Consider the following 23,651-nt stretch of genomic DNA (forward strand, 5'->3'; position numbering starts at 1 on the left):
TTCCAGCCCAGCTGAGTTTGTTTCTCCTCCTTCGCTTTCTCCTTCTTCTTCTCCTTCTCCTTCTCCTTCTCCTTCTTCTTTTATTTTATTTTTCTTTTTTGGGTCTCACCCAGAAATGCTCAGGGGTCACTCCTGGCTCTGCACTCAGGAATTACTCCTGGCAGTGCTCAGAGGACCATATGGGATGCCAGGGATCACACCCTCATCAGCCGCATGCAAGGCAAATGCCCTACCCGCTGTATTATCGCTCCAACAGCAGCTATTTCTTGTCACCCACTGTGCCTTTGTTCGTCTCCTAGAATTACATGGTGAACTAGGCTTAGGAGGGGCCAAGAGTGACAGTACAGCAGGTAAAGTGCTTGCCTTGCACATGATCAACCCAGGTTTAATGCCAGGCATCCCATATGGTCCCCTAAATTGCCAGGAATGATTCCTGAGCACTGCTGGGTGTGGCTCCCAAATCACAAACAACAACAAGAGCCAAAGGAAGCTGGGCTTGCTCTCCCCAAGCCAACTCGGGAATGCTTTTGGTCTTATGGTTCATCCACCCCGCCCCCACCCTGCCCCCCTTCGCTGGGACCCAGACCAAGACCCCAAGAAGTGAATGCTACCTTCTGTTGGACAAGTTCCCCAACATTCTTCTCATTGGGTTTCTTCAGCTCGGTCCAATCAAGAAACTTCTCTTTGAACAAAATCGTCTCGTTGTGTTCTGTAAGCCTCCCAAATATGGCCCAGTCTGGCCGCCCCTGTCCTTTTCTGTGGGTTGGGGGGAAGAGGAAAAGAACCACAATTACCTATGTGGCAACAAAGACACATAAAACATAGCCACGACAGTGCTTAAAGAAACAGAGTACAGGAGTGGAGTCCAGCAGTGCTGTTGCTGGGGGTCCTATGACTCTCTTTGGGTCTCTAGGCCTTTTCAAGGGGGCCACAGGTGAAAATCATATAAAAGGGAGACAGGGGATCATGACAGGGCATCACCAGTCAATGGGGATGCTATAGGAAGGAAACAGACTGAAAAGGGGTCACGGAGGGAAGGGGCTGAGAACACTGATCTAATGCACTGCAGGAAAGTTTTAAACTACAACCATTATCTCAATCTGCTTAATCCCTTCCAAGTCCCCCATCTCTATGAAAGACCTAAAGAGATGGAGAACTGGAACAGAATGTAAGGTGCTTGCCTTGAATGCAGCTGACCCAGGTTCCATCCCTGAAACCCCTACGGTTGCTGGGGAATGGCCAGGAAGTATTCCTGAGCACAGAGCTAGGAGTAAGACCTGAGTACAGCTGGGTAAGACCCCAAACAAATAAACAAATGAAACTATAGAGATCATCCAGGGCCAAATAGAAGATAGCACCTGGGTTTTGAGTGATTAGCTGAGAAGTGGAAAATTAGGAGGAAATGCATTGCTCTGCACCTTGATCAGTGGCTGAATTTCTGACCTGGGCAGGCTTTTTCAAGATGAGAAAGTAGTTTGCTTAAACAATTGCTTTTTGGCTGCCATGACTGCACCTGAAATGCAGTGTGTGGGAACAATTTGTTCACTTCAAGAAGCTAAATGAAACACAGACATCTGTCAGATTTCCATAAAGAAGTAATAGGATAAAGCTAAAGAAATGCTCTCCTGGTGTCATTACGGTACTCCATGCAGTCACTGATAGAAATGGAAACCGATGGTGAGTGGCAGTGGTAGCCATGGTCAGAGGCATGCTGAGGGAGCCTGTGAGGGGTGGCACCACCTGAGTACCTGGGAATCAGCGGATTGCATTCCCCCGGGTCCAGTGGGTTGATGTCACAGTTCTCATAGTCAAAGGTTCCATTCCACAGGTGCTTGGCTAGCTGAAAAGCTACTTTCCGTTGTGCTAAGGTGACTTCTTTTCCATGCCAGACGTAAACCTCACTGCCAAAATCAAACACCAACACCTGGGAAAATGGCACAGAACCAGTTAACTACAAAGGAGAGAGAGATATCAAGCAAATCAATCAAGCTAAGCAATGCTGGGGCCGGAGCCATAGTACAGCAGGGAGGGGGTTGGCCTTGCATGTGGCTGACCCAGGTTCAATCCCGGGCATCCCATAGGGTCACTCAAGCTCCACCAGCAGTGATTCCCGAATCAGCCAGGAATAATTGCTGGGTGTTACCTCCCTTACCCGCCCCCATCCCGATTTAAAAAAATACTGAAGCAATCTATGCAAACTCAAAAGGGGCCCAAGATTCCATAACCAACGTAGCCTTGCCCAGGGCTGGGGTGGGATTGCTGGCTCATTGTCCTAGGCTAGGGTTCCCTCCTTGAAACTTTCAAACTACCTGAACTTTTGCTTCCTAGGAGTTATTCAAGCTATCTTCCGTCTTCCCATCCTCTTCCTTCTCCCCACTTCTCCTCTTTGGTTACTTATACATGCCAGGCACTAGAGTCCAGCAATATTTTTTTGTTATAATTCCAAGACCCACAAGGTGTCTTGCTCACACCCATTGTCAAACCCAGTGGGATATGCATGAATGAAAGTATTTCTCATTCTCCTGCCAATGTTATTTTCTATTCTTTCTTCCAAAAATAATCTCTCCTCCTTCATTTATTTCCAGCCATGCAAAACTACTTATTCCCAATCATGCCTGAGTTCACCTTGTTTTAAAAAATCATTCCTGATTATCTCTCTGTGACCTTGCCTTCACTCCGCACTTAAATGACTGTACAGTTTTGTACTGTATTGTACAGTTCATCAGGACTTAGAATATTCCTTTTTAATACATTTATTTTTGCCCAATAGGATTTGAGATATTTTTTTGTACCTAACCTTTTTTTTCATCAACACTGAAGTACTCACAGTGCTAGAAATGTATGTTTACTCATGAAGGAAAAAAATAGTACATTATTTGACAAATCCATAAATTATACAGACAGGCATCTATAAATCCTGAAACTTAAGGACTGAGAGATACTTTATTTTAATGCTTTAAAAAAATCAGAGGAGAAGAGTAAATTTTATTGACTATAAATGATGCTGTACAGTACACTGTAAATTTAAGGTACACTGTAATGGTTTATATATAGTGAAATGATTACCAGCATACATTTCGTTAACAACATCAATTCTCAAATGGGTACAGAAAGAATAACAATACCAGGAAAAAATTAGCAAAACAAAACAAAAACTCCAAAACAAACAAGTCTGAAACCACCACAAAACTCCAAACTCTATATTATGCCTAAAATAGCTTTAATGATCAACTGGCCCTCCTCTGAGCAATATTCTAAATTCCATAGAAATAGTTAAGAGTGCAGTAATGGCTTGAGGTCACAAATAAATATTCCTTAAAAAGATGCCAGTTGATGTGAACACGGGCTGGCATTTTGTAGGGGTACCTATGCCATTAATGGGCAGCCCTGTGCGAAGGCAGGGTCCATGCAGTGTACCTCTTTGGACTGCAGAAGGGAGCATTTTGGGATTTTCCCCCAGAAGTCATCATCAGGAACCAGCTTGTCATCCAGCAGGCGGTAAATGCAGTTTGTCTCTATTATGGCTGTCTCGTATAGTTCATCCTCTTTGGGGTCTCCAGCAGCTTTGGGGTAAGACAAGAAGAGAGCACTCTACGTCACACTGGCAAAGGGTTGGTTTTGGAAACATTAAGCAGAGGAGAAAGGTGATTAAAGTCATGCCACTCATTCTCCAAACACAGCATGGCCTTACATTGGTAACTGGCTTGGCCACCCAGAAGTTTCCAGAAGTCTTTGGCTGCATGAGTGTGAGTATTAATTCCTTCTTCAATAGTTTGGATATAAGTTGCTCTACAACCAAGCTCTCTCTTGGTCTGAATTAAAGTGGCAAGTTCTGAGGCCTAAAACCAAAGGGGAGAGGGTGATGAGACACACAATTACTGGGGTAAGCAAGCAAGCCCCGGGCTGAGTGGAGACCCCTCACCTGAAGTGGAGAGGAGGATGGCCATGTTTGAAAAAACCCTTGAGACCAAAGGGGGCAGTAGACATGGGGGTGGGGGTAGGGGTGGGGGGAGCCTAAAGGGCTGGCAGGACCTAGGGGGGCGGGGTGTATTTTAAATACAGTTGATAAAGTATCATGGGAAGACCAAGTATATCAGTTTCAGAGCAATAAATATCCTTCCATTTAAAAGAGCATTTATACATTTTTTTAAAAAAAATACCCATTGTCTTGGCTTTTCTCCCTGAGATTCATATTCAATAGGTCTGCAGAAGAATTTTGCTGGCAACTGGGATAAGAAGATTGACAGAGGCACATTGGCTCCTTGCTTCCATGGGAGTAAAACAGATCCAAGACAGAAACACTGGAGGTCCTACCGTTTCAACACCCCACCTCAGCACCCAACCAAAGCTTTTGTGAGACAATGCCGCACCAGGCATTGGAGAAGTGCCATCATGACCAGAGGCAACTGGTAGAACATTCTATGGGTATCTAAAGGAGCGGCCGAATGAAAGTATTTCATTTTTCAGATACCCACCTTTGCCTTTTCTATGACATTCGCAAACTCTCCGACCCACAGGAAGCAGAAGTGGGGGGACAGCAGAAGGAAGCAGTCCCCGCTGTTCAGCGATGAGGCGCGAGGTTCCACCAGTCTCGTCTGCACGTGTCTTCTTCCTGAACGCGAGGCAGAGATTCACTGTCTTTTCTTTTTTTTTTTTTTTTAAACATGTTAATATCTTTTTATTAAGCTTCTTTCCAATGCATTCAAATTCTCTCACCCCTTCACAACACAATATTTTATAAGAATTAATATAACTTTCTTTTTTTTTTATTTTTTTTTTTTTTATAGTTTATTTTTAATTAGTGAGTCAACGTGAGGGTACAGTTACAGATTTGTACATTTTTGTGCTCATGTTTCTCCCTTACAAAGTTTGATAACCCATCCCTTCACCAGTGCCCATTCTCCACCACCAGTAAACCCAACATCCCACCCCCCCTTCCCAGTCCCGTCTCCCCCCACCCCACACTGCCACTATGGCAGGGTATTCCCTTTTGTTCTCTCTCTCTGATTAGGTGTTGTGGTTTGCAATAAAGGTGTTGAGTGGCCATTGCGTTCAGTCTCTAGTCTATATTTGGCCCGCATCATCTTTCCCCCACATGACCAACAACCACATTTTACTTGCTGTTCCCTTCTCTGAGTTGCCCAGGATAAGAGAACAGCCTCCAAGCCATGGTGACAACCTCCTGGTACTTATTTCTACTATTCTTGGGTGTTCGTCTTATAGTCTATTATTCTATATTCCACAGATGAGTGCAATCTTTCTATGTCTGTCTCTCTCTTTCTGACTCATTTCACTTAGCATGATACTTTCCATGTAGATCCACTTATATGCAAACGTCATGACCTCATTTTTTCTAACAGCTGCATAGTATTCCATTGTATATATGTACCAGAGTTTCTTCAACCAGTCATCTGTTCTAGGGCACTCGGGTTTTTTCCAGATTCTGCCTATTGTAAACAGTGCTGCGGTGAATATATAAGTGCATATGTCACTTCGACTATACTTTTTGGCTTTTCTGGGATATATTCCCAGCAGTGGTATTGCTGGGTCAAATGGGAGCTCAACCTCAAGTTTTTTGAGAATTGAACCAATCCCAATGAAAAAAACACCATTAAAGACATCATTGCTAAAAAATTCCCAGAGCTAGAGAATGTGGACATCCAGATACAAGGAGTCCGAAGGGTGCCAGCTAAAAGGGACCCAAATAGAAAATCCCCAAGGCATATCATAGTCAGAATGATGGATGCCGTGGATAGAGACACAATACTGCAAGCAGCAAGATCAAAGAAGGAGATCATATACAAAGGTGCACCCCTTAGATTCACAGCAGACCTATCAGAAGAAACCCTCCAAGCCCGAAGACAATGGTGGGATATAGTGAAAAAACTTCATGAAATGAATGCCTCACCAAGAATACTCTACCCGGCTAAACTCTCAGTTAAACTTGAAGGAACCATACATTATTTCATGGACAAGCAACAGCTCAGGAACTTCATAGACTCAAGACCAAATTTAAAAGAAGGACTCAAAGGGCTACTATAAGACAAGGAAAAAGACCTATAAGAACAACAAACCCTACAGAAAAATGGCACAAAATCCAATGACAATAATCTCTCTTAATGTTAACGGGCTAAATGCACCAATCAAGAGGCATAGAGTGGCAAAATGGATTCGGAAACTAAACCCAACCTTCTGCTGCCTACAAGAAACACATCTGAATAGCCGGAACAAACACAGACTAAAAATCAAAGGATGGAAAACAATCCTGCAAGCAAACAGCCCCCTCAAAAAAAAAGCAGGGGTGGCCATACTAGATTCACTGTCTTTTCAGGGAGGGCGATTCTTCCCACTGCATGGACCAGCGAGCACCCCTCAGCTGATGCAGGGAGGACAGGAGTCTGGCTGACTCAAGCTCATTCCCAAGAGGCAAGCAGGGGGACTGATGACTGGCCCAGTGCTTTCCCAGACATCACTGTGTGTCCGGGGCCATTGCCAGTGTCCCTGACCAGCACACAGAGAGGACGAAGGCGCCCTCTCCAGGAAAGCGAGCACATCTGCCTCTTTCCCTCCCCACCTGCCATGTCTAATCCTTTCTGCTAGTCAAGCAGCTGGGCAGGGCATGCGTCACATGGCCTGTGCTTCTTTGGGGTTTTCACTTTCCACCATAGTAGAGTTAAGAAAAAACCCATATATATTATACGTATATATATTATATTATATGTCAGGCTGGAGCGAAAGCACAGCGGCAGGGCATGTGCCTTGCATGCGGCTGACCCGGGTTTGATTCCTCCACATCTCTCAGAGAACCCAGCAAGCTACCAAGAATATCTTGCCTGCATGGCAGAGCCTGGCAAGCTACCCGTGGCATATTCAATATGCCAAAAACAGTAACAAGTCTCACAATAGTGATGTTACTGGTGCCTGCTTGAGCAAATTGATGAGCAACGGGATGACAGTGACAGTGACATATATGTCAGGAGGGATATGGGAAAATTGGTGGTGGGAAATGTACACTGGTGGAGGGATGGATGTTGGAACACTGTATGACTAAAACTGAATCATGAAAGCTTTGTATCTCACAGTCATTCAATTAAATATATATATATATATATATATATATATATATATATTTTGAAATTTGGAGTAGGGGCTGGGCCACATCCAGCAGTGCTCAAGATCTGTGCTCAGAGATTGCTCCTAGCAGGGGCTCAGGAGACTATATGTGGGATGAGAGCTGGATCAGGCAAGCACCTTATTCTCATGCTATCTCTCTAGCTCCCCACAGCAGCAGAGTCTTGAGAGGGCTCGGGGGAAGCGCCAGCTTGCCTTATTTCCTATATCTGCTCCTGAGTGCTGGTTTAACTCATTCATCAATCACATTGAGGGCCTAGCGGCTGGGTCAAGCATGGGGAGTGCAGCATGGTGATCTGCATTTGTCACTTGCCTTTTTTTTTGGGGGGGGAGAAGGTGTTTTGGGTCATACCCAGTGGTACTCAGGGCTTATTCCTGGCTTTGTCTCAGATATCTATCCTGGCAGTGCTGGCAGACCATACATGGTGCTGGGAATTGAAGTGGGGTTGGCCGAATGCAAGGCAAGAGTTAATCTTGTGAGGGGTGGAACTAGGGAAATTGGGGACATTGGTGTCAGGAAATGTACACTAGTGAAGGGATGGGTGTTGGGCTCTTGCATGACTGAAACCGAATCATGGACAACTTTATAAATTTATCTAATGGTGATTTAATAAAAGAATAAAAAGAAAGCAGTTGTTAATATATATATTTCTAAAAACAAAGACTTTTAATCCATGTACTATCTCTCCAAGAGCATTGTGTAGAAATACACTGGAAACCTGTCACGGAAGTAGAGGGATTTCCATTCTTCCCTCTCTTGATTTATCTAAAACTGTGGCAACCTGAGGCAGCTAAGTTTCTCCTCACAGCCCAAAGCTTCTCTCCTGGCTGGTCAGGGACCCCCTGCTATGACGAGGAGTGAGAGCCAGGATGCCTTCATTTGCCTCTGCTTTCCCATGATTCATCTCTGAGAACAGGGCTCTAGGCCAGCTTCCACAGGTATCATCTCAATGAGGAGGACCCAAAGCATCAGGGTAGAGGTCAGAAGGTGAGGGGAAGAGAGAAAAAGTTGGGGTTCTGGAAGACCTGAGTTCAAATACAGCTCTGCCATTCAGCAGCTGAGGTGGCCCCAGACAAGCTATGAACTATCCTCTGAGCACAGCTGTACTTCCTCACTAGACTGGTATGCCTCACGCCTCCTGGGATTCTGTGAAACTCACAGAAGAGGCAGGCCAGTACCTAATCATTGGTTTTCGAAAAGCACACATCCTTGACCACGAAGGGGCTGATGGGACTTCTGGAGGCTATTGACTCAAACTCCTGCGCAGTGCAAAATTCCCCCACCCCGACTGCCTCCACCCACCTTTAATCTGTAGCAGCATCAGCTTCTTGTAGGGCACTGCGCTGTTGTTTGAATTCTGCTCCGTCAGGTTGACGCTGCGCAGACTAACGTTGCTGAAGTTTTCCTTACTGGCTAGGCCGGCCAGAGTCACTTCGGAGAAGTTGGAGTTGGAAGACACTGGGTGGGGGTTGAGAAAGGGAGACACAAGTCAGGGGAAGCAAGAGGTTCCAGTGAAGTGACAAAGTTTACACCTGGGAGTTATAAAACAGTTTATAGACAAGTGCTGCACCCACTGCCACGCAGAGGTCAGAGGTCACAATGGGGACTAGCTACTTTGAGATCCAACCTGGAGCTGGACTTAATCCCTGCAATGGCACTGCAATTGCTAGTGTTTACTTTACAGTAGGTAGATGTGAAGAATGTTTTCCCACAGGAGCACCAAGAGCTGCCTTTTACCAAGAGTCTTTACATGTAGCAAAACACTCTGTATGGGATGGATTACTAAACTTGCTTTTCTGGAGGCAAAGTGACCAACTAGACGATCTCTTGAGATTGTTGCCCTCAGATTTAAGAGGGTGATAAGATGCTGGGGGGTTCTGTGTGGGCCAATGAGCATGTGTCAGTCGTCACAAAGTCACCCTCACACCCCTAAAAACAAAGGTTGAATAAAAGTCTGTAAAATTTGCTCCAATAAACCTTTATTTCTCCAACGCATTGCTTCTTATTTTAAAATGTAAGTTGGAAAGTTCAGAAAATTATTTTGCTGGGATTAGGATCTCACACTGTTGAAACCTGGCAATTGGTGGGACATGGTGATTTTGAAATATATTTTAGGAAACTACTAGTAAACCACTTATGATAAAAAACTCAATCACTTCATATACAAATACTAAAGTTCTAAGAAAAACTTTAGTGGAAATAGTTTTATGAGTGCTATAGGAAACAGTAAGAATATGCAAACACAGCCTAATTTGCATGCTATGATCATTTCCCCCCATCCCACTATTTCAGAACCATGGAGCCCACATTCTTGGGCCAATGAATGCAAAACAGGTTAGTTTAGCCTGACATGGGACACAGGGGCTGGATTCTAATACCTCCTCATTCTCCATTCATGCCCTCATCCACCTCCTCACACTCTACACAACCCTTATCCCAAATCTGGGGACCCAATCAAAAAGATATTGAAAAGCACTGGTTGATATATTATTAACATAAACACCGAGGCTTAGGAAAAGCAGTAACTTAGGACATTGTCCTGTGAAAGCATAAATGATTTGCACCAAAGAAGGCTTGAGAGAGTGGAAAATGGTTTGAATCACAAAGCCCAGAAACAACATTTGCCCCCAAATTCTTATTTTTATTTGGGTGTGTTGATTGGGGAGGGACTCTTGAGAAATGATTAGGAGACCTAGGGATGACTCCAGGGTTATTTTTCCTAGCCAGGTAGACTAGAATGTTCTATGATTGGGCCTGTACTGTGGATGGTGCTGCTTGGGCCCAGCAGTGTTTAGGGTCATTAAGGCGACACCCTGTACTACTCAGGGTGCTGGGGATCAAACGTGGAGTCTCTGTATGCCCAGCCCCTGTCCCAGCCCTTGAAGCCATCTCCTCAGCCTCTCCTCCAGCCTTCTGAAGGAAAACTCAACAAAGCAAGTAATTTGTGTTAACCAGAGGTGTTTGTTCTGTGCTATGGATTTAGGAAATGCCCTAAAATTGCAAGGATAGGATGTGTGTGCACACACTAACTCATTATTGCTTAAGGTGTAGCTTCTGAATACCCAGAACTGAGCTCTGCCAGGCAGAGAAAGGAGCCAACTTTCATCAGAGCACCAGCTCCTCACCCAGAAGCAAGGAGATGGTTCCAGATACTCACTCTTTTCGACTTTCATCCTCTTTGACTCCATGAAGGCCACATTTAACCTCTGCTCAGTATATTCCTGAAGCAGATCTTCTCTCGCTGCCAGCATTTTCAAGGGGTTTCTGGAAGACTGAACCCGGCGTTTGGGCCTAACTGCTCGCTTGTGTTCTGCCACGGAAGAGGTCAGCCTGAAAAGGAAATCGGGGCTGGCCTCAGTCTGTGGCCCTCCACATCATCTGGCTTACTATAGCTCTCTCCCCTGGGTCTCCACACCCCATGCGACCTTATTTCCAGATTTTATTATAAGTCTTACAACTCCTCCATCCCCTTCCACTTCACTGAACTAAGTCTCAATATCTTGGAGATGAAAGAAGAGGCATGTCCATTTCAGCACCAGGCCCTGCTCTCCGGCCAGGGCAATGCCTGCCTGGGACCTATCGAAGCAGCTCTATCCACCTCTGCAGAGACTTCCTGGGCCTTGTCACAGCCATGTCTGTGTCCCATTTCTCTCTTGAGGAGCCCCCCATCCTCTGCTGTCTCCAGCAAGCCCCTGGAACTTTACAGGTTGCCACTGTCTCTGGATTTAATTCTCTTTCCTCCAAACTTCTCCTTTCCCTTTCCTCATCAACTTCCCTCTAACCAGCCTCATCTTGATTTATTGCTCCCTTGGGAAAGTAACCAAGATACTGTAGAATGCACTGAAATGAAAGAGGCTCTGGGACTGGAGAGAGAGTACGGCAGGCAAGGTGCTTGCCTTGCATGTGACTGACCTGGGTTCAATCCTCAGCACCCCATTTGGTGCCCTGAACTCTGCCAGAAGTGATCCCTGAGCACAACCAGATATGGCCCCCAAACAAAACAACAAAAAGGCGACGAACCACCTCCGCCACCATGTAAGCTCATTTACTGGCCTTGTTCCAGAGACTCATATAAATCTTGAAAGACATCAACTAGCTGCAAAAATTTCTCAGAGAACGTTCCTGGCTGAGACATCTGGGGCTCTCTCAGAGGGGGTGATGAAGAAATGGTAGTATAATCACTCTGCATACAAATTGTCAAAACATTATTTAAATGTGGTAAAATGGCCAAATTTGGGTGTGTGTGGGGGGCTACCCAGTGGTGCTCAGGGTTCAACGAACCAGATGTGGTGCCAATTTCATTTTTTTTTCCAGTAGAAATTTAAAAGAAAAATGGAAATTGGCAAGCATATCTGAGGCACAGCTGAAGTAAAAGTTGATAACACCAACACAGGCTTCTGGAAGACACTGCACTCTGATCATTTTGTAACACATGATGATAAATAAGGGGGGGGGTGGCAAAGAGATAGTACAGTGGTAGGGTGCTTGCCTTGCACAGGCCAACCTGGTTTGATCCCCAACACCCTGTATGGTCTCCTAAGCACCACCAGGAGTGCCTCCTGAGGTCAAAATCAGGAGCAAGCCCTGAGCACCACCAAGTGATGCCACAAAACAAAACAAAGAAATGATAAATATGGTGGCGAGAGCTGTAGGCTTGGGCTTATTCTCTCCTGCCTCTCCAAGAAACCTCATGATTTCACTTTGAGGGAACTGCCACACCCCACTTTTTGCCTTCCCCTTGGCCCTGAAGCTCTGGCCCATCAGCACCTTCCCTTCCCCTGGTTGCGCTGGGGGTGAACTTAGAGAAGCCCAGAGATGCTGCGAGGGCTGGGCCTACCCTGAGAATGCAGGCTCACTCCTGCATTTTTGAATGCGGGAACCCGTCCAACCTCCACAACTGTCCTTTGCTGAAATCAGTGCAACTAGGATGTTTTTTCTGGCATTTGCCCTCAAATAAAATTCTAACACTATCCACACTTTTATTAAGTGATTTAGTCACATTCTTATTTGAAGAGAAGAGAGCACCATAATACCAGGTGAACTGCATGCAGAGAGACCCTTGCACATCACAGAAAGCCAAGTCGAAGGTTTAATTCATTTTCAGGTTTGTGATACTGACTCCGGGTGATTCAAATCTCTTTCACACGTAGGAGAAGGCATTTAGCATAATGGAAAGACAGAAGGCTCTGTTAAATCAGTCACCAAAGACTTGCCAAGAAAATGATGTCAAAAATGAATATAGGATTTTTCTGGAAGGGAGCAAATATGCCAGGCACAGGCTATATTGCCAACTTTGTGCCTGAGAGCACCATTGCCCATGAGTCAAATCTCTCCCCATAGCTTCGGCCCCACTCTAGGGCCCATGGTCTGGCTGTCAGAAGGTCTGAGTGCACGAGATGAGGCATGAAAAGAGGTCCCGAAGTTAGCAGGTCAAGGAGCCCAGGGGAGGAAATGGAAGGACTCACTTGGGTGCACAGGAGTCGAGAATGACGTCGAAATCCTCATCGAGTGACACTGAACTTCGTAACCCTGCACAATCCACGCTGCGGTAAAATTTGGCAAAGGTTTCATCGTCGTCTAGTTTCATCACCTCCTTAACAGATTTACCGGTGACCGTGAGGATTGTTTCTTGCATCCCTGCCACTATCAACAAACATACACACACAAAAGATTTGTGGAAGAACGTTCCTCCCATGACACTTTGCATTATTTTTCACATATGTATGTAAAATATATAACATATACATGTAAATATATATACACATATATTTCTAAATTAATTTTTTAAAAATTGAACCAGAGTGAGATACACAGTTACAAGGTTCTTCATGATTAGGTTCAGTCATCTGTTCCAACATCTGTCCCTTCACGAATGTACATTTCCCACAATGTCCCCAGTTTCCCTTACACCCACTTCCCCATGGCAGCTACTTTTTTTTTTCTCTCTTTCTTTCCTCTCTGTCTGTCTGTCCGTCTGTCTCTCTATCTCTGTCTCTCTCTCTCCTACTCCCCTTTTGGGCATTTTGGTTTGCAGTACAGATACTGAAAGGTCATCATGTATATCCCTTTTCCTACTTCCAACACTCAATTCCTCTTCAAAGTGATTATTTTCAACTAGTATTGTCACACTGGTCCCTTCTCTACTCTAACTGCCCTTTGTTTTCCCACACACTTGTGGTAAGCTTCCAACCACTGACCAGTCCTCCTGGCCCCCCATTTCCCTGGCCTTGGGTATTGGATAATTAAAAAAAAAGTATGAGACTAATATTGAATATCCACTTCATATTATCCTAAAAGCAATTTTTCCTGTAGGTTCCAGGAACAAGTAAGCCTGAGAGTGAGGCTGTGAGGGGCTCGGATGGGTCGGGGTGGGGGCAGTGTAAGAATGTTTCCTTCCTGGCCTTCTTCTGAAAGGGATCCCTCAAAACCAAGTTTGTACCCTGAATGGAGGTGGGGAGGGAGCCCTACCTCAGTGCCCTGTCCATGGAACATGTCTGGACTTGCTCCTCTCTACCGCAGGCGGGTTTAGATGGGGGTTAGCACAGACTTTTTTTTGGCAAAGGACCACATTGGACATATTTTTGGCTTTGTCTGGGAGGCCACTGGCCAGGATGGTATCTGTTCAACTGCTGTTGTGTGCACAAGCGACATCTGACAGCATGTGAGCTAGTGGGTTTGATGGTGTTTCAATAAAACTTTATGTACAAAAACAGGTGGCAGGCTGGATTTATTTATGGAATCCTGGCAAAATGGCTATTATATGATGTCTTATGATTATTTATTACATGTGCAATACACTTTGAGTTCTTCCTGTTTCTTGCATTACAAGGCTCCATATATTCCTTTTCAACTTTTTCTTTTATTTTATAAGGTAGTTCAAAATATTTGATTCCATTTAATATTCAAATGGAACACCACCATTACACCTCCCCACCACATTTGGGATGTTTCCATCCCAAACCCCAATCCCTGTCCCAAAGCAGAACTGAAACAACATATTTTGTATTGTTTGTTATAAAATCCACTGAAAATGCTACAAAAAAGTATCCATAAAGGAAAGAGTTTAAAGATTGTTCTATTTTGACAGGGGTCCCATTTTTATATTTCACTTGTTTATTTATGGTATGACAGGGCTATTTGTTAGAAGTCCCTGTCAATAGTAAGGATTTCTAGGAATCAGTAATTAGTTTTTCAAGATCTGGGTGTCTTTATTAAGGGGTGAGGATATTTAGGCATCTTATTCTTTTATTTTATACACATTATTGACTTTTATAATGAAATATTTTTCTAATATTTTTATCAGAATTTTTTTGTAGGAAGTGACTTGCAATAATATGATATAATATCAACCACTGGCTTATTAGAAAGTAACAACAGTTACTTTTTACTAAGTTCCATAGATCCAAGATCACATTACCTTTGTAAGTATAATGATCTGCATTCAAGGTTAAAAAGTAAAATTATAGAGGTCAAGAGCTTGGCTAGATGGCATCCACTCCAAACAGTTTTTATATCTAGCGAAGGATGTTCTTGAGAGTTCCCAGTTTAGCATAATATCAGGGGAATCAGAATTTGGTAATCCACCCAGTCTTTTGTTTGTTTTGCTTTGATTTTGGTTTTTTGAGCCACATCCACCAGTGCTCAGGGCTTATTCCTGACTCTGTGCTCAGGGATCACTCCTGGTATTGATCAGGGGACCATTTGTGATGCTAAAAACTGAACCCTGGTTGGCTGCATGAAAGGTAAGCATTCTTACCTGCTATGCTCTCTGGCCTCTGTTAGTTTTGTTTTGAGCCCACATACATAAGTATTTTTACCCGCAAGTGCATAAGTATTTTTAGTTTCTTTTATGCTTTGTTTTGTTTTTGTCCATAGCCGGCAGTGTTTAAAGATTACTCCTGGCTCTGTGCCCAGGAGGACCATATTGGATGCCAGGGATTGAACTGGGTCAGTCTCATGTAAGGCCAATACCCTGCCCACAGTACTATTGCTCTGGCCATAGCACAAGGGTTGTTTCTGGTTCTGTGCCCAAAAAGTGGCTTCCGGTGATGCTCAGGGAACCATAGGCGATGCATGGGATTTGAACTAGGTTCAGCAAAATCCAAGACAAGGCTCCGTAAGTCACTGCACTATCTCTAATTCACCCACTCTTGGTCAATGACTATTTAAAAAAATATAATGAAAGCAATGCTAGGAGTATAAACTGGCAACGTCATATAGAAGATAATTTGAGAGAGGAGGAAAAAGTATTAGAAACATTCTGAGAGAGGAGTGGATTTCCCAAGGTCCTCAGCTATTCCATGAAACAGGAATCCCGGTAACCATGGAAACAGGAAGCATCAAAACCATGGCATCCCCCAAGCTTCTGGAACATACCTTTGTTATTCAACCTTCTCAGGAAAGTTTCCAGCCTGTCCAACTTCAGATCTGACTCTAACTGCATGTCTGGTCTGGCCTCAATGTCTAGACGAGTAAAAACCATCAATGAGAAAGAGCCACTAAGGGACTTTTCTGATCCGAGACCCACTGGCATCCCGCACACATTGGTGACTTACCTTCCAGGGGTTTGGAAACTGGCGTGGTGCCCCTGGTTTTGTTGCAAAGTGGGGATGAGACAGGAGTTATGGCCGTGGGGGATGCCAAGCCTGCAGAACAAACAAAGGGGCTCTTTAGCATCTAAGGATCATTTCTGGAAAATTGCTGGATCTCCTCCATTAGTCTCAAATCTCGCAACAAGCTGTACCCACAATTAACCCACAAGCACGCCTGTGGGCACATCTAAACGTGTATTTGGCAAGTACCTTGACCTGATAAGACAATGGCAAAGGCAGACCAGATTTTACTGTCCTAGGAGCTGCATTGGCGAACGGACTGTCCCTTCTATGGTGAACATGAAGATGCATGAGAAACGTGTCTGTGCCATGGAGACGAAGATAGTGTTTGTGGTGATCAGAATGTCTGTGGACACGAGTTATGAGCTTTGAAGGCGCTCTGAGAGGTGGAGAGAGTGGGGAAGAAAGCATATTTGCACCATCCGCCAGCACCCCATCTCCCAGAGAGAAGTGGAGAGTAAGCTGGACCACAGTGAATGGGCGAGTGGCCTGGCACTGGAGACCTCCACTGGGCCACAGTGAGCTTGGCAAAGTCTGGCCCCTGAGGGTGTCACTCAGAATGGGGTTCTACTGAGCCATAATCTCAGGAGTGCTCCCCTGTTATAGGAAAGACACAGAAGAGCGAACGTTTAAAGTCATTTCAGATTGCTGGGAGGCCATATCTGTTTTGCAGGGTAGCTGGGAATGGAATATACATTTTTGGTAACTACTTATTGAGAATGTAGAATATTTATTTAAAAGTACAAGTGGCAAGGGAGATAGGAAAGGGAAAAAAAAACAAAGAAATTTCAGTACAAAGAGGTTATCTGGCTAGATCAAAAAAACTTGATTAAAAAAAAGTGACTGCTTTTCTTTATGTAGAAGGGATTGGAAAGGAAATTGGTGCATTTATAAAGAACAAATCAGGTATTAGTATTCTTTGTACTTGATTGCAATAACTATGAAGTCTCTTGAAGATGTTGCCACTTTAAGCATTTCTTGCAGACCATCAAAAGAATATATGTCAGTAACATTAAAAAAAGAATGATTTTGTTTCTTTTCATGAGTTGGATACCATAGATATGTATCATAGATAAAAATATTTTGTTTTTGGGGGCAATACCCAGTGATGCTGTGGGTTACTACTGGCTCTGCACACAGGAATTACTCTTGGTAGTGCTTTAGGGACCTTATGGGATGTGAGGGATCAAACCCGGGTCAGCCACATGCAAGTTAAATGCCCTAACTGCTATACTTATTTCTCCAGCCCTTCATAGATAAACATTTTAAGGGGAAAAAATAGGATTTAAAAGTCAGGTGAAACTATACGCATAATTCTCAATATACTCATATATCTGTTTGATGATGTCAGTCCATATTCATTAGAGTTATCATATTGGCAAAGATTTTCTTCTGTAAATGAGTTTATCTTCAGGAAAGATAAGTAAATGCCAGCATCACAAGTAAGCCACAATGAGAAATTGAACAGTTCGCTAGTACCAAGTTCTTGACTCTGAAGCCAACACACAAGCCTGGCTCAGAAGACAAGCAGGAAACTTGGCCTTCAGCATTGCCAGGGTGCCCCCTGCTGCCCCCTGAGGCAGGGGCATGCAGGAGGGCTCTGGGAGGTGGGGCATCCTTCTTGGCAGAGAGAACTTGTCTGCTGGGAGAGGGCAGAAGGAGTCAAATCGCACAATGTTAAAACAAAGCATTTGTGTCCCTCTTTTTCAATGACTTCTACGTGCAATAATAACCAGTCACTAACTCTCTTGGCAATATTCTCAAACCTCTTTATTTCTTCCAGGAAAACCCTGTCACATCACACAAACCAATGTGTGGGGTGCCAACTCACAGAATCTAGGAACATATAAAAAAATGAAGGAAGTTCTAGGGCAGGTGAGAGAGATTATAGTGTTTTGGGGGGCAACAGAATGAAAATGATGGTACAGCTTGCCTCAGGGTAACTTGTAGGTAAGTAGAAACTCCTCGTCATAACCTGATGAGACAGGAAGTCTCTGTGGTGTGGTACTGATTGAGACTATTTCATTCTGCAGTGAGTCTAAATGGAATGCCAAATTACTATGAATCAAAACTGGGTGGTGACTCGAAGCATTTAAGCTAGTAGGTTGTAGCAAATACTAGAAAAAGAGGATGCAGTTCTTATATTAGATTGAAAATGCAGGGAAATGATTTCCCAAGCCAGCTACCTAGCACCATTAAGAAAAGATATTTGATTTATATGGGGAAACTGCAAAAGTAAATTTATCCACTAAGGGATGGTGCTTCTCTGGCTGGGTTCTAAAACTGCAAGAGAAAACCAAAACCTCCAGCATTGATTACTTGTGTGTGTGTGTGTGTGTGTGTGTGTGTGAGAGAGAGAGAGAGAGAGAGAGAGAGAGAGAGAGAGAGAGAGAGAGAGAGAGAGAGAGAGAGAGAGAGAGAGAGTTGAAGATTTTTAAAATGCTTGTTTTTAAGATGGCAGGGGGTTAAAAAAGAGTTAAGTCATTAGATTATAAAATCAGAAGAAGTTGCAAGATATGAGTTCTGGTTCAAGTTCTCATCTTGAGTTTTATTTAACTAATGTTACCACCTGAGGGCCTGCTTTTATGAGCAAAAACAGGGATGGGGTTCCTCTTAAGAGTATTTTAACATGATCGTACAGCTCTGTTATTTGGACAAGAGAACAGTAAATTCTACTTCATTCTGTGAAAATGGAATACCGGAGTTTTCCAACAGTTCTGTGATTAGTTAACAATAGATTTATTAGAAAGAATTCTTCCACCAAGATTTAAGAGAATTGCAATCTAAGAAGTTTCCCTTTCATCCTCCTGCAAATATTTAAGATCCTATGATGTCAGATCTATTTAAAAGGGGAGGATCCTAAAAGGTTTGAGAAGAGGGAAATAAACTCAGAAGGCTGAATAATGTGAAAACCTTTTCCACCATTTGTGAATTTTGCTGGAAAATAGTTTAGAAAATAAAGATATGTGCATGTAGGTGGGGTTTAGACATTGACCATTTTCCTACAGGACACAGACCCTGAAAGCTCTCTTTGGTGATTTTACAAAATCAGTGATGCCACTCAATTTCATAAATCTTTGGAGATAAGTTCCAAAGCGAGTACTAAGAAGAAGTCAAAGGCAGAAAACTGACCATCGGCTGAGAGAGTTCATTTTCTTGGACTTGGATACATCTTTTAGACATTTAACAAAATTTATGTGGAAATTGGGCATTGTAAGCCAGAGAACTCTCAGTATCTCAGAAATGGACCTAGGAAATGACCCTAGAGTTGAGAGAAGTTAAACTCTTTCATCGAGAAAGATTATTCTTTGACTTAACTGATTGCCAGATGGCAAGCAAATGGACATAACAAAGGTATTTATGGGGAAGGAATGAGATTCACAATTGCTTTGGAAATCAAAGCTCAATTTCCAAAGGGCCAAGTTCTCAAATGTGAAAAATTGACTTATGCCTCTTATTGCGACCCTCTTTATGAAGAAAACGTTTTCAGAAAGAAGAGCTTATATAAATTACCCACTTCCCCAATGTTTATGTAAATTCAGTAAGAGTAAGAATTAAAAAGACTATTTTTTTTTACGATAGACCTATTGTCCCCGGCACCGAATGGACCACGGTGCATGTGCACGCCAGCAGACAGGCGCGCGCACGCGCAGACATGCACAGAGCCCACCCACACTGACCTTTCTTCACCATCCTGCCAGCCACGGTGAACTGCGTGGAGTCGTTGGCTGCTCCTTTGCCTTTTGTTTTCCAGGCTTCTTCTCTCACGGTGATGAGGTGCTTTCTCTCTTCAATAGTCATCTGGCTCTCTCGGCTGTCACTCACCCGCTGCTTACAGACAGCACCGAGGAGACAGGGAGGGAAATGACAGATGTGAATTTCAGCCTGCAGCAGTTCTTGGGAGGAAAAACTTGCAAGCAAAAATAGGAGTACTGCAATGTCTGAAACTATCCACCACTGTCCGAAAGCGGTTTGACTTTTTAGCTTGGCCTTCACCATCAATAATACCCAAACTCCAAATGCAAAGGTTTTCTTTCAGCTATTTGTTTGGAATACTGCAACACTTGAATACGCTTTGTAAACATAAACAATAATAGATAGGTCTTTATGCCAGAAACTTGACAGCGTTTTAAAATTGTTTTGGTTTATCTAGCTTGTTAAATTCAGTCTAATAAAAATATTCATGTAGACTCACCACGAACATGTCAATCTAGAAGGTCTTGTCTGCTGAAGGTCATAGAAACGCAATCAGTTATAAAAAAAAAAAGGGAGAGTGACTAGGAATAGGAATAGTTATCAGGAAGTGTTCTGAAATTTGGCACGACTTTTCTGGGAGCAACCAGTTTATATCGTTTGGTAACCATCCCAGCCCATTGAAGTGATAGCTAAATCAATATACCGGCATAACCTCTACGTCAAAATAATCTGACATGGGGGGCCAGAGGGATAGTTCAGTGGTTCAGGCACTTACTTGCCTTGCGTGCCAGTTTCACCCCCACCTCCACCAAAGATGGTCTCCAGAGCACTGCCAGGCCTTACTCCTTAGCACGGAACCAAAAACAGTCCCTGAGCACTCGTGGGTTGGTCCCAAACTAAAGTAATCTGACTCTGAGGATGAATTGTGCTAAAGACACTCATAAACACATATACAATAGTTTATATCATATATTCATAACTTATAGATATAGGTATATATATCTATCCATCTATACTATATATATGTGTGTATGTATATATATATATATATATGTATGTATAGAGAGAGAGGGGAGGAAGGGAGGGAGGGAGGGTAGAAGGAGATCTAGAATTTAAGGAGACCAAGATAAAAAGGGTGGTCCTGTGGACAGTCTGAGGGAGGGTGATGAGGCTGTGATAAAAGATTAAGGACAGGAAGGAGTTTTAACACCAGGCTCAAGGCCCTCAGGATGACCAGGGCAGAAAGGAGTTCAGCAAGAGAACAGTGTCAAGTCCCACGACAACCGGGCAACCCCACCGTAGGGCAGAGTTTGCTTTCCTTCCTGCTTTCACACCTTTCCTCTTCTTTGGGGAAAGAGACCCATGCAGACGGGCAAGTGTGGTGGGTGTAGTGTTGAAGAAGGAAATGCTCCCCCTAGGACAGAAGGAGCCTCCCCCTCGCTATCCACTATAAGGTCATTCCTACAAAAGGACAGTCTATGCTTCTGTTCTGACCTCAGAATCTTAGCCCTAAAGAATACCATTTCAACTAGGGCATTTGCCTTCACAAAACAGGGAGTTCTCCTTTAAAGTCTTCTGTTCGCTTCTCCAGTTCCTCTGCCCACATCAGGCACGGTCCCCTTGGAAAGAAGTCAATGCACATCAGAGTGAAGGCAAAGATGCCCACAGATCCGGTGAAGACCCGGATGAAAACTATACCCTAAAGGGATAAATGGGTTATTCTTTCTTCTAGAAAGTAGTGTCCAAATTCATAAAGGTAGAAGGTAGAGACCTACATAGCCCACTTTTCTCAAGCCTGGAATGATGGAGGATACGGGAAATCTTTCTTCCTGTTAGTGTCAATAAACCACATCTGCATTCACATCAGTTGTCTGGATCCAAATCGGTAATGTATAACCAGAGCTGAAAGGGATTTTGAGATCCTTGGTAATTGAAACTGGGTTAAAATCTTTACCTAGAAACATGGTAATTGGATGTGATTCAGGCATGGATTCTAGATGGGATGGGCATATGGGCTGAAAGGGACATTACTGGGGACAGTAACACAATTAGACTATAGACTGTGGATTAGATAAACAGCATCCATGCTAAATTTCCTTAACGTGGCCACTGTTTTAAGGTTATGGAAATGCTATAGACTGAATGTTTGTAGTCCCCAAGTTCTTATGTTGGCATTAGGAAGAGATGAGGCCTTTGGCAGATGAGCCGGCCATGAGGATAGACTGCTCATGAGTGGTATCAGTGACTTTATAATAGACCCAGAGTAAGCCTGAACCCACTTCTACCACATGGACATGGCATTAGGGAGCAGATAACTGCAATCTAGGAAGTGTGTCTTCCTTAGATATTGAGTGACATGGTATGAGTATGTCTTTGCTATGATAGTGGGAGGTGATTTTTGGTTTCTGAGAATGTTCATTTTATTCCCACATAAATTAATGGCAAGAGCATCCATAATGAAAAATCACCTACCAAATCATACTAAGTAGAAATGTTCTACATTTGGAGAGCAGGAGAAACCTTGATTTAAAAAAAAAATAACATCTATATGGAGAAAGAAAGAGAAAGAGGGAAAGAGCCAGGCAGTAGAGGGCTGAGAAAGAAAGAAAGGAAGAGGAAGAAGCAGAGGTCAACATTTTGAGGCCCTAGGGAAGGGACCTTCCTATAGGGTTTTATACTCTATGCAAATAAAACGTTATCAAAAAAATTAAAAATCCTTTACCCCAACTTTCCCACTCATGATTGGCAATATGACCAGGATTCTAAGCCATGCCCTAAATCACATACCCTGTTTAAATAAACTGAGTTTCACTTGCCAAGAAGTGTTCCATCAAAACTCAAATAAGTGAATACATTTTTCTTGAAAATGAAGTTTTGGGAGTGAAATTTAATGAAATCAATATGGCCCTTGGCTAAAAGTATTTCACAATAACAAAGGGAGTGCCAAGAAAGTCTATTTCTTTAAAAATCTAGACATCACTAGTTCTGTGGTCGATTCAGTAACACATCTCCAAAGTCCTTGGGTGTGGTATAGGGTTGGTTAATGACTCAGAAAAATGGTATCCACAAATCAGCAATTTTATTCCCAAAGCAACAAAATCCCCCGACATGCCTATGAAAACATGATAAATGTGAATTCTAGGATAACACAGCTCTGTCAGCATTTAAAATGCCTAGCAGTTTCCATATTTATGTTATAAAAGCATTTTTCTTCCCTCAGAGTGATAGTATAGTATAGCATTGAGCATGAAAACTTTTGATTCTCGTTCACCTAGTGGCATTGGTTCAGGGGCCCCTAGTGATGCTATCTGACTTTGCATGGCTTTATAATGGAACACAGAATGTACATAGCCTGATTATTCACTGCATCAAAAGTCACATTAACATTTAAAATTAAAGATGAGAACAAGATGGAAACCTTTATCCATTAACTTTGGTTTTCAACTTCATTTTTTTGTCTAGTCTTGTTTTTCCCTTCTAAGTTTCTGTTTCCTCATTAAGAGAAGGTTGTAGTAATTATGGTGTCATTTTCCAGCTTGACTAGAATAGTGAGAAGCAGAGAAGCTCTACCCCTTATATCCTTTATTCTTTCAAATATAGATTCCATTGTAGAGAGATGGAGAGCAGGAGGGGAGGAAATGAGTATGTGTGCATGTGTGCATGCATGTATGTAAATGTGGGGGAAGTGTGTCTAAAAAGTGGTGTGATAGTTGGGAATAGCCAGAAACTTTGGGGGAAGCAGCTCAAAACTGTGCAAAGGCTCCATTTTTAAGAATGTTTTCAGGTTACCACATTGTTACTGATGAATTTGCCTCTAAACACCCACTGAGAAATTGTAGTGCAAAAATCATTAAGAGTTTCTAACATAAGAAGGTGATATACAAGGTGAAGAGAAAATGAAATGAAATTCATCAGTTATACAATTGGGGTGGGGGGCGGAGGGGTATACTGGGGATTTTGGTGGTGGAATATGGGCACTGGTGAAGGGATGGTGTTTGAATACGGTATAACTGAGACATAAACCTGAGAACTTTGTAACTTTCCACATGGTGATAAAATTAAAAAAAAAAATAAAAAAAAGAAGGTGATATAATATAGAAACAACCTTTCCCCCAGGGCTAGTGCAAATTGGGGGCAAAATTCTTCCACAAATGATTTGTGTACAGAAAATACTATGAAGTGGCTTAGTTGTTTTCATCCAATTTATAACT

General features: G+C 43.1%; 1 protein-coding gene across 5 annotated transcripts in view; it reads right to left on the bottom strand.

Moving 5' to 3' along the window:
* The window catches only part of SVIL (supervillin), a 233,216-nt gene that overhangs the window by 21,134 nt on the left and 188,431 nt on the right, over positions 1 to 23,651 (bottom strand). For 3 of the 5 annotated variants that reach the window (XM_055147547.1, XM_055147549.1, XM_055147548.1), the window contains exons 17-27: positions 19,425 to 19,575; positions 15,688 to 15,777; positions 15,509 to 15,595; positions 12,598 to 12,775; positions 10,290 to 10,462; positions 8,435 to 8,590; positions 4,476 to 4,612; positions 3,692 to 3,839; positions 3,418 to 3,563; positions 1,749 to 1,924; positions 612 to 756 (exon numbers count right to left, since the gene is read on the bottom strand). In XM_055147547.1, coding sequence (XP_055003522.1) covers positions 612 to 756; positions 1,749 to 1,924; positions 3,418 to 3,563; positions 3,692 to 3,839; positions 4,476 to 4,612; positions 8,435 to 8,590; positions 10,290 to 10,462; positions 12,598 to 12,775; positions 15,509 to 15,595; positions 15,688 to 15,777; positions 19,425 to 19,575 — 1,587 coding nt within the window. The remainder of the gene's footprint in view (positions 1 to 611; positions 757 to 1,748; positions 1,925 to 3,417; positions 3,564 to 3,691; positions 3,840 to 4,475; positions 4,613 to 8,434; positions 8,591 to 10,289; positions 10,463 to 12,597; positions 12,776 to 15,508; positions 15,596 to 15,687; positions 15,778 to 19,424; positions 19,576 to 23,651) is intronic. The other 2 variants (XM_055147550.1, XM_055147551.1) reach the window with 1 other exon arrangement.

Source organism: Sorex araneus, chromosome 9 (assembly GCF_027595985.1).
Source record: "Sorex araneus isolate mSorAra2 chromosome 9, mSorAra2.pri, whole genome shotgun sequence".
Taxonomy (NCBI): domain Eukaryota; kingdom Metazoa; phylum Chordata; class Mammalia; order Eulipotyphla; family Soricidae; genus Sorex; species Sorex araneus.